Source organism: Ursus maritimus, unplaced genomic scaffold (assembly GCF_017311325.1).
Source record: "Ursus maritimus isolate PB19 unplaced genomic scaffold, ASM1731132v1 scaffold_2, whole genome shotgun sequence".
Classification (NCBI taxonomy): domain Eukaryota; kingdom Metazoa; phylum Chordata; class Mammalia; order Carnivora; family Ursidae; genus Ursus; species Ursus maritimus.
This window is the reverse complement of record NW_024424452.1, coordinates 36,298,348-36,308,404: the sequence shown is the minus strand read 5'-3', so window position 1 is coordinate 36,308,404 and position 10,057 is coordinate 36,298,348. Positions and strand designations below refer to the sequence as shown.

Below are 10,057 nucleotides of genomic sequence, written 5' to 3'. Positions count from 1 at the left end.
AGAGAGAGAGACGGCCAGCGAGCGAGGGAACACAAGCAGGGGGAGTGGGAGACGAAGAAGCAGGCTCCCAGCAGAGGAGCCTGATGTGGGTCTCGATGCCAGGACTCCAGGATCAAGCCCTGAGCCAAAGGCAAATGCTTAACGAGCAAGCCACCCAGGCGCCCCTAAAATAGTGGTTCTTAATTTTTTTGGTGATTTTGAGAACTTGATGAAAGGCATGGATCTGCTTCCTAGAAAATACACAGGTACATGCAGTTCTGCATACCGTATCAAAAGTTACAAGATCTCCAAGTCCGACTATTGTGACCCCCAGAGTAGCAAGTACAGTAGCCACCAGGTGGCACTTAGGAACACAAACCACAATTTACCATCGCAGTAAGTTCTACTGGACAGTGCTGCTCTATAACCTCATGGACACTAGGTTAAGAACTCCTGCCCCAAACGAGCCTCTGCAGGTCTACTAGCTGTAACCCCCACTCCCTGTAATATTCCAGCTATTTTCTCTGTCTTGAATATAGACAGACCTCAACGAAATGGAGGAATATTACCAGTAATTTTGAATAACTCAGAAAGTCCATTTAGCTTCAAGTCCCCATTAATAACCTTAACTTAGGGACGCCTGGGTGGCTCAGTCAGTTGGGTGTCTGCCTTCGGCTCCGGTCATAATCCCAGGGTTCTGGGATTGAGCCCGGCGTCTGGCTCCCTGGTCAGTGGGAGCCTGCTTCTGTCTTTCCCTCTGTCTTTCCCTCTGCTGCGCCCCCTGTTTGTGCTTTGTCAACTAAGTAAAATCTTTTACAAAACCCTAAACTTAAATAGCAGATGATTCATTCTTTTCCGTCTCAAAGTATGTGTAGTTGTACAAACATTCCCATGTCCCACATCCTGCAATAAAAATCCAAGTGGCTTTTCTGTGAGATAGGGTGAGCCTTCGGGAATTTTGTGCATTAGTGACAGCTAGTATTACATTGAGTTCATCTAAGTGCCAGGTGCCATTCTAAGCGTCCTGCACATTAGTTCATTTAATCCTCACCCAATGTTACAAGGTGGGGATAGTTTTATTCCCTCAAAACAGATGAGAGAAGTTTGGGGATTAGTGAGATTAAAGAACTTGTTTGAGATAACGTAGTAAATGCAGGCGAAGTGGTTATTAGGTTCGAATCTGTAGTCTCCTGAAGTATGTCGAAAACATGAAAATGGCTTTAGAGGACTCTGAGGTCACATGTCTCAACAAGGGTTTCTGAAATGGACCTATACCGGCCTGCGTGCTCTGCGGCTGCTGAGGCACATTTGCCACAACAGCCGTGCACCTCTTTCCCTCGAGCGGCACAAGAAAAAGCCAAAATACTAAGGACTCTTTACACCCAGTCGTCCAAAGCCGGCCTCTCTGTCCTCACATAACCCTTTACTATTATGGCAGCCTTGAACTTTAGCGACAAACTAGCTGTGTGACCCTGAGCAGGGCGTTAACTGACACTCGGGGCTGTTATTCGTTACACAGGGATGATAATAGCGTCTCCGTCCCACAGTTTTGTGTGCTGTCAGCGTCCAGCTGCATCAGGCAGGCGCTCAATAAAAGGTTACTGGTTGTCACGATTCACTCCTACGACGCCTCCATTTCCTGAGTCCACGGTCTTGAATGTCGCTGGAGGAAAGGGAGATGTTGAGCCGACTCTTGGGGTTTCCTTCCGTTCGCCCCTCGCGGTGAACCTCACAGCCTTCATCACAAGACCTAGGACCTAGTAGGGAGCTGAGTAACGATCCTGTCCTCGCAGCGGTGGACAATAAGCGGCACGTCCCGGGTCCCCAGGAGCCCTTGGGGACGTCCAGCCTCCAGGAGCGAGGCCGGGTCAGCAACCGGCGGGACGCACGGCCGCGGCGCGTAGCTCCCCACCGCCGGGTACCTGCCGCGGGCTCGGACGCAGGGGCGGGGTGCAGGCGGCGCCACAGACTACGTTTCCCGGCAAGCCCCGCGGCGACGCTGACCCCGGCGGGTCCGTACGCTTCCAGCCCTCCCCGGGCGCCGAATAGGACCCTAGCTTGCGTGCTTCCAAGGCCGTTGGGGCCAGGGGACCCTCTCCTGCCGTAACCAGAGCGGGAGGCGACTGCCCTTAAATCGGGACAGTGGTTCTCAAACTTGTCTCTGGGGGAAGAGCTTGTTAACAATTCAGATTGCCGCCACTCCCCGCACCCCCCCCCCGACACTGATGCACTGGATTTTGCGTGGCTCAGGGGTTTTCACTTTAGCAAGCTTTCCGGGGAATTCTGATCCGGTAGCCCACGGGTCACGCCATCCTTAGGCTTGTTTTCCACTAAACTTACCTGCCCCGCCTCTCGTCTCCAATTGGCCCGTCGGTTGTCCCGCCCCTGCAGGCAAATCTTCCCTTCTGGTTGGTCGGCGGTGAGTCTGTGGCGAGACCTGACCCAATGGGCGCTAGAGTTCGCGGATCGTGACCCGGAAGTTAGTCCCGAGGCTGCGGCGCTGGCTGTGGTCACCTAACGCGCGCAGGGACTTCCGGCGTGAAGCCGAGCGCCTAGTCTTGCGTGAGACCGCGACGAGCGTAAAAGCGCGGCGTTCAGGTCCTGCCCTGGGGCGTGGGGAGTGGGGGCGTCCTGCCGGTGACGGAACCGGGGTTGGCGCGGCGGCGCCGGTGATCGACTGAGGCCAAGGCGCCGGAGCCGGCTGCGCCCGGGTTGGGGCTGGGCTCTTTGGCCGGGACTTGCAGCTGAGGGGCCCGGGGAGCCTTCCCGGGCGGGCGCAGCGGGTTTCGGGGCCAAGGCCCTCCCGGGGCCTGACGATGGCGTCGGGCCCGGGCTCCCAAGACCGGGAAGGGCTTCTGATAGTGAAACTGGAGGAGGACTGCGCCTGGAGTCAGGAGCTGCCCCCGCCAGATCCAGGGCCCAACCCTGAGGCCTCCCACTTACGCTTCAGACGGTTCCGCTTCCAAGAGGCCGCTGGGCCCCGGGAAGCCCTCAGCCGGCTCCAGGAGCTTTGCCATGAGTGGCTGCGGCCCGAGTTGCGTACCAAGGAGCAAATCCTGGAGTTGCTGGTATTGGAGCAGTTCCTGACCATCCTGCCCCAGGAGATCCAGAGCAGGGTGCAAGAGCTGCATCCGGAGAGCGGCGAGGAAGCAGTGACCCTTGTGGAGGACATGCAGAGAGAGCTTGGGAGGCTGAGACTACAGGTGAGAGAAAGAGCGGTCTTATCTGCGGTTTGTTTGGCCCCGAGGACTAGGACATCGCGGCGGCCCTGCTCTCCGTACCTTTACTTGGTCCCCCAAGTAGATTTTATATGGGCAAGGGTTTTTTTCATAGTTTAGTCAGGAAGATTCATTTTCCACGTTTTCCCCGGGAGGAAGAGTGAGCCGTGAAGAATGCCCTATTTCCACATGGAGGCAGGGGTTCTTCATTAGTGTGAGCCGTGGAGTTAATTCGCAGGGTTCAAATCCTCACTCTGCTCCTTACCTTTGTGACTTTGGGCAAGTTACTTAATCTCTTTGGGCTTCAGATTTGCCACTGGTAAAGTGAGAATGGTGAACCATCTTTCTAGGGTTGCTTTGAGAGCTGCAGGGAGAGCATCATGCAGTTCTGAGCGCGCTGCTGGCCAATAGCGCTTAATGGCTGTTAGCTGTTGTTAGGTGCAGCAGTCTGGTCTCCTCTGCAGAGCTAGGTCGGGTTACTATTGAATTTAGGAAAACAGTTTGGCAGTGAGGTTCTGAGGGCACTTGCCCCCAGGGTCACCCAAGTTTAACTTATGCAGGCGTGAGGAATAGAAGCATATAGAAAGAGTGGGGGGAGGCAAGAAGAAGTCAGGTGTGTCAGCTGTGCAGGGAAGGTGTGCCCTCCCCTCCTATTTTCTCCCATGCATGGGCCATCAGGAAAGCTTTTAGTGTAAACCATCCTCCTCTGTTGCTGGATCCAAAAGGATTGCCAGTGGTTCTCTGTCGAAGGCTTGCCCTCAGAATTCTGTACTCATTTCCCTTCCTGTCGGGCCCTGTTGTGATGCTGAGTGATGTGGGTTGGTTCCCAGGTCACAAACCATAGGCGGGGAACAGAAGTGCTCTTGGAGGAGCCTTTGCCTCTGGAAACAGCACGAGAGTCACCGAGCTTCAAGTTGGAGCCAATGGAGACTGAGCGAAGCCCTGGCCCCAGGCTGCAGGAGCTGCTAGGCCCCAGCCCCAAAAGAGACCCCCAAGCTGTAAAGGAGAGGGGTGAGGAACAGTCGTCTGGGCAGGTGGGAGGGAGGAGGGGCTTCGGGGTTGCCACCTGACACCGGCAGGTGGAGTACGGTTGCCTAGGTGAGGGAATTTCTGGTCTCAGGGTTCCCAGATGTGGAGTGAAGGACCTAAAAGTGGTGACTTGGGTTCTTCTGGGGATGGGAGGCGGGAGGGGGATCTCTGCGCCCTGTAGTATGCACAGCAGAGACATTTCGAGCTTTGAATGATTGAGGGCTCGAATGCTGCAGACCAGCAGGAAAATTGACTGGTGTTCTGTACCTGCACCCCACCATTTTGGATATCGCTTTATTATGCCTCTGTTGCCTGCCTTTGGTCACTGTACAATCCTCAGCAGAGACTGGGTGTTGGGGAATGGATACCGTGTTGTAATAATCCTTGGGTTCCCAAGAATTACAAATGCCATTCTCATCATGATTTCTGTCACTTCAGCATTGTCTGCTCCCTGGCTTTCTCTCTTTCCTGCTGAAGGAAACATGGAAGACAAGGAGATGACTGGGCCCCAGGTGATGTGGAAGTTCCCATTGTCTCCCCCCCAGCACCTTTCCCCGCAGTTGCTCTCGTGGGGATGGGGTCTTTTTGCCTCTCAGAGAGGATCCTTTCTCTCTCTCAACGCGCAGCCTCCCCGCCTTCTTTGTTTATTTCCTCCGCACCTCACTTGTGGGCCTGGCACCCTTCTTCCCTATGAAATGTGTACTTGGCACCCTGGGTTTTGCCCCTATAACTCATGACTCTGCTTGAATTGTTCTTGGTGCCTCAGGGGCTAAAGGAGATCTTGTGCTGTTTCAGTTGCCTGAGAGCTTAGAGGACGTGGCTATGTACATCTCCCAGGAGGAGTGGGGGCATCAGGATCCTAGTAAGAGGGCCCTCTCCAGGGACACGGTGCAGGAGAGTTATGAGAATGTGGACTCACTGGGTAAGGACTTCTTTTCCAGGGATGAAGACTGAGCTGTTTCTTACCAGGGGCCTTTCCGTTAGCCACTCACCTCCAGGACATTAGTTCTGAGTTTTGCCAGAAGTCCTCCCTTTTTCTAAAGCTCCCTGGAAGAGGATCAGTTAAACATCTGGCAGGCGGCACAGTTGGCAAACTTATGGCTCCCAGCTGCCAGAGCTGAAGGCAGGGAGTGTGAGCTTTCATGGACTTCCCAGAGCAGAACAAATCAAATCCACTGACAGCCTCCCCCACCCCCGCATCACACACCCTGGCAGTTCTTGATGCCTTGTAATTTTGAGATGCTTATTCTTCTGACCTCACTTGTATTTTCTATGCTTCATTAGTATTTCTAGGCCCTTCCCCAGCTTCAGGGGGCACTGGAATATTCCAGCTTAGCAGTTATCCCAGCCCTTAAAAATTCAGGAATGTGGGGAGGCCTTTTGGAAATTTGAAAATGATATTTATGTATAAAACAGGATAAGTAAATTAAGATCCATCTATGTGTTGAACTATTATGCAGAGATTAAAAATGAAGTTTGTGAAATATGACAAAAAACTGATAGTTGGATCTGGGTGAAGAGTGTACAGGTATTGTATATTTCCTTCAACTTTGGATGCATGGAAAGTCTCATAAAAAAAAGTTGTGGGAAGTCTTAAACAGTTCTGTGTGTGTTATGATCGATTATCGCTATATTGCCACATGGTAGAAGTCAAACGCACTTTGTTTTCATACATCAGGTGTTTGTAAAGAGAGGCACAGCTGTCAGCTCACTTGCACTAATTCTGCATAGGGGTCGTTGCTGGATTTGGTTCCCTTCATTGGGACCTTCTCCAGGTTCTCCATCATTGGGCCTGGCTTGGTGCCCTAAGTTGAGCATATCTTTCAGTGAGTGCTTCATAGGAAGAGAAGTTCGGATCACAAGTTCTTAGAACCAAACCGTTTAAAGTCCACGTTTGCTGGGATTGGAGTGAGGTGTTAGTTATAGCACAGCACAGGAATGGTGCTTTTGGGTTTTCACCTTGGTCCTCTCAGAGCCCCAGATTTCTTTCTCATTGTCGATCATACTGTATTTTCTCCTGGAATTGTCTAGTGGAACTCAGTTCTAGTTTATATTTATCTGTGAGAGTCAGGGCTCTTTTATAATACTAAGCTAATTCCTCAAGAACTGATCACTCTAATCATGTTTGTTTGATTGTTTTAATTACAAAAGTATACATTCTCATCGCGATAGGTCCCAAGTACTACAAAAGCATAAAAAGAAAAAAGCCATAGTCTCCCTCCTCCAGTTTCTTTCTCTGGAGGTGATTCCTGAGAACAGTCGCGTGCACCTTCCAGGTGTTTGCTGTCAGACTTACTGTGCCTTCTGTGGCTGTGTCCACTAAGTGCAGGAACAAGATTATCTTTGTTACTTCTGCCTGGTAGAGAAAAATGGTGACGTAGAAATCTGTTTCTTTCATTGTAAACAGAGTCTCAGGTTCCTAGTCAGGAGGCCCTGAGCACCCAGGTGGAACAAGGAGGAAAGCCATGGGATCCCAGTGTTCAGACTTGCAAGGAGGGCCTGCGTCCCAGAAGCCCAGCTCCAGGTAAGGAGTGAAGATGAACAGCCTTTCCAGCTCGCCTCCTGCTGTTGGGAGGGAGGCATTTGAGGATTTGGGTGTAGGGCTAGCCCATCACTGCTGCTAGGAAGATACATTGCTTCCTGTGTCTCCACTGCCCATTCCATCCCGGGGTGCAGAATGCAAGGGGGCATTCACCCCTGGGGCCCACCCTAGTCCCAGCTCTGCTCCATGCCACCCATTTCCACAGGGCAGAAACTGGAACCTCAGTTTAGAGGGAATTGGGGGCCTGCGCAAGGGAATTCAGGACTGGACTGAGTGAGCACTGGTTCCTGAGAGATGGCCCCACCCTTTTTCCTCTTAGAGTGCACTGTCTACATGGGAAACTGAGGCAGAACCAACCCTTCTGGCCTTTTGACCTACATGGAGTAGCAGATATGTGGGATTTCCTTCTCTGTGGTATAGGAATAACACAGGGGTTTGGTTTCTGTTGCTCTGCCAGGAGAAGAGAAGCTTGAGAACCAGGAAGAAAGTGCTCAGTCCGTTTCCCCTGAGAGCATCCACCCGCAGGCACTGCTGCCTGGCCAGGCCAGAGGGGAGGTGCCCTGGAGTCCTGAGGAGGGAAGGCCTCGGGACGGGGCAGAAGGGCACTGGGAGCCTCCCCCAGAGGAAGGGATGAAGCCGACCTTAGTGGGGGCCACAAGTTGCAGAGAACTGGGGCGACCAAAGGAATTACAGCCGAAGAAGCTCCACTTATGTCCCTTGTGTGGCAAAAATTTCTCTAACAACTCGAACCTAATTAGGCACCAGAGAATACATGCAGCAGAGAGACTGTGTATGGGTGTGGAGTGTGGTGAAATCTTTGGTGGGAACCCACACTTTCTGTCACTACACAGAGCACACTTGGGAGAGGAGGCCCATAAGTGCCTGGAATGTGGAAAAAGCTTCAGTCAGAATACCCACCTGACTCGCCATCAGCGCACCCACACCGGTGAGAAACCCTATCAATGTAACGTGTGTGGAAAAAGCTTCTCTTGCAACTCAAACCTTCACAGGCACCAGAGGACACATACAGGCGAAAAGCCCTACAAGTGCCCCGAGTGTGGGGAGATCTTTGCCCATAGTTCCAACCTACTTAGACACCAAAGGATTCACACAGGAGAGAGACCTTATAAGTGTGCCGAGTGTGGGAAAAGTTTCTCTCGCAGTTCACACCTTGTCATACACGAAAGAACTCACGAGAAAGAGAGGTTTTACCCCTTCTCTGAGTGTGGGGAAGCAGTGAGTGACAGCACCCTCTTTCTTACAAATCATGGAACCCACAAAGCAGAGAAAAAACTCTTTGAATGTTTGACTTGTGGGAAAAGCTTCCGTCAGGGCATGCACCTCACCAGACATCAGAGAACGCACACAGGGGAGAAACCATATAAGTGTAACCTTTGCGGGGAAAACTTCTCGCATAGATCAAACTTAATCAGGCACCAGAGAATTCACACGGGAGAAAAACCCTATACCTGTCATGAGTGTGGAGACAGTTTTTCTCACAGCTCCAATCGGATTCGTCATCTGAGAACCCATACGGGAGAGAGACCCTATAAATGTTCTGAATGTGGAGAGAGCTTTTCTCGGAGTTCACGCCTTATGAGTCACCAGAGAACTCACACGGGATAGAAACAATGGGATTTCTCTTTGGCCCAGATAAGGTGGCATACTCAGAGGGTCCTGTTAAGAGCCGGTATTCTTTGCCCAGCCCACCAAATGATCTGTTTTCAAAGTAATTACTATAAAGATGAACCACGTGAGGGTCACTGTGAGGGAGGTGCAGAGGCAGCAAAGGATTAGTGTAGAACTAAAACGGAATTCTCTCCGAACTGTTGAGGGTGACAAGTCTCTGAGGTGACCTGCTCAGGGCAGAGTTCTCTGTGAAGTCTCTCGTCCCAGGGTGCACCTGCTCCCTTGGTATGTTTAGCCAGGTTGTGATCTGGGTGCCTTACAGTATCCATTGTCTGTCCCAGCAACTTTGGGAATCCGTGTGGCTTTCCGTTACTGCTTCCTCGCTTGGAATGTTCAGCGGGGGCATTTGGGCTCCTGAGGCCTGGGACCAAGGAAGTATTCTGGGAAACCAGCTCATGGCCACAGAAGACTGGTTGGTGACTTGCAGCTCCCCCAAAAGCCCTGGCTGGGAAGCAAGGGGCAGTCCATGGCAGCCACCACTGCGCCTCTAGGATAGGAGGGCCCATGCACAGGCCAGGCATATAAACGTCACCTCAGACCAAAAGGAACCAGAGATCTGAGGGAAATAGTAAGGTGGAGTTTGCAGTTCAGCCCAGGTATTGGCAGAGGAAACCAGATTCTGAACTAGTTTACCCTTGCAGAGATTAAGACTTACCCTACTCCTGTCCAAGAAAGAGACAGAGCTCTGGGGTCTTCAGAGGGTTCTACGAAAGCGAGGTTCCCTGGGAGGCTTTGCAAACGTGGCTCCTGGGGAAATTAGGGATCATGCCTTTCCCTGTTGAAAATGTTTGGATGCTAATAAATATCTTCAGGAAACATGAGCATGTGTGACTCTTCATTGAGGACCTTTTGTCTTGGCCTCCAGTGTTGATTTGTCTCCTGTCTGCTTTGGCCAGAGGACCTGCTTTTTCTGTGGTTGGTCAAAGAAGGTTTGGATGAGGTTGGCTGAGGAGGGCTGAGGTAGGGGGTGGCCCTGGCCGGCTCCAGGCTGGGACTGCTTCGCGGTAACAAAAGGGTCAAGCCCAGTGGCTGCTTGGGGTCATGTTGTCATAGGGTCTCCTAGAAGGTGTCTTTCCTTTCAGTGGTGGACAGCAGTAAAAAGTCTTCGATTTCTTGTTTAGAATGTTTACTTTCTGTGACAAAGCTGAAGGAAAATCTGGCTCTTCAAAGACAGGACATAACTGAATTATTGCCTGTTAATGGAGGGAAGATACAGGCGAGGGCAAAATTTTTAGGGGGAAAGCTTTGTATTTTAGAATGGGGAATCGGGAATAGGAATTCCAGGATGTGTGTCTGTGAGAAAGAGGTAGACTACCACAAAGTATTCTAGGAGTAGGAAATTCTGGTGCCAGGAAAACTCTCAGGATTTGGCCCTGGAGGAAGATAGCTAACTGTTCCCTGGGAGAAAAAGGTGGAACGTTACCTGGCAACTTGCTATCAAATACAGTAATTTTAAGTGAGGGAAACAACTGTGCATACCCCTCCCCCTATTTCCTTATCAGTCTTATCTCAGCCCTGCCTCAGTGTAGTATGAGTTTGTCCTTGGTTTTCTGAGCCAATTTTTAAAAATCTTGTTTCTTGGGGCACCTGGGCGGCTCAG

General features: G+C 51.5%; 1 protein-coding gene across 2 annotated transcripts; it reads left to right on the top strand.

The window, feature by feature from the left end:
* The first annotated feature begins 2,410 nt into the window (after positions 1-2,410).
* On the top strand, positions 2,411-9,278 carry ZNF263 (zinc finger protein 263). 2 transcript variants are annotated; one of them, XM_008696793.2, is made up of 6 exons: positions 2,411-3,182; positions 4,028-4,208; positions 4,665-4,738; positions 5,022-5,148; positions 6,634-6,750; positions 7,226-9,278. In XM_008696793.2, the coding sequence occupies exons 1-6, from the start codon at positions 2,796-2,798 to the stop codon at positions 8,392-8,394; spliced, it is 2,055 nt and encodes a 684-aa protein (XP_008695015.2). In that variant the 5' UTR covers positions 2,411-2,795; the 3' UTR covers positions 8,395-9,278. The 2 variants fall into 2 exon arrangements, with proteins under 2 accessions (XP_008695015.2, XP_008695016.1); XM_008696794.2 differs by lacking the exons at positions 4,665-4,738; positions 5,022-5,148.
* The last annotated feature ends 779 nt before the right edge of the window (positions 9,279-10,057 follow it).

Coding starts and splice junctions, on each gene's coding strand:
- ZNF263 (XM_008696793.2), top strand. CDS start 2,796: ATGGCGTCGGGCCCGGGCTCCCAAGACCGGGAAGGGCTTCTGATAGTG. Junction 3,183..4,027: donor TTGGGAGGCTGAGACTACAG/GTGAGAGAAAGA, acceptor GTTGGTTCCCAG/GTCACAAACCATAGGCGGGG. Junction 5,149..6,633: donor TGAGAATGTGGACTCACTGG/GTAAGGACTTCT, acceptor CATTGTAAACAG/AGTCTCAGGTTCCTAGTCAG.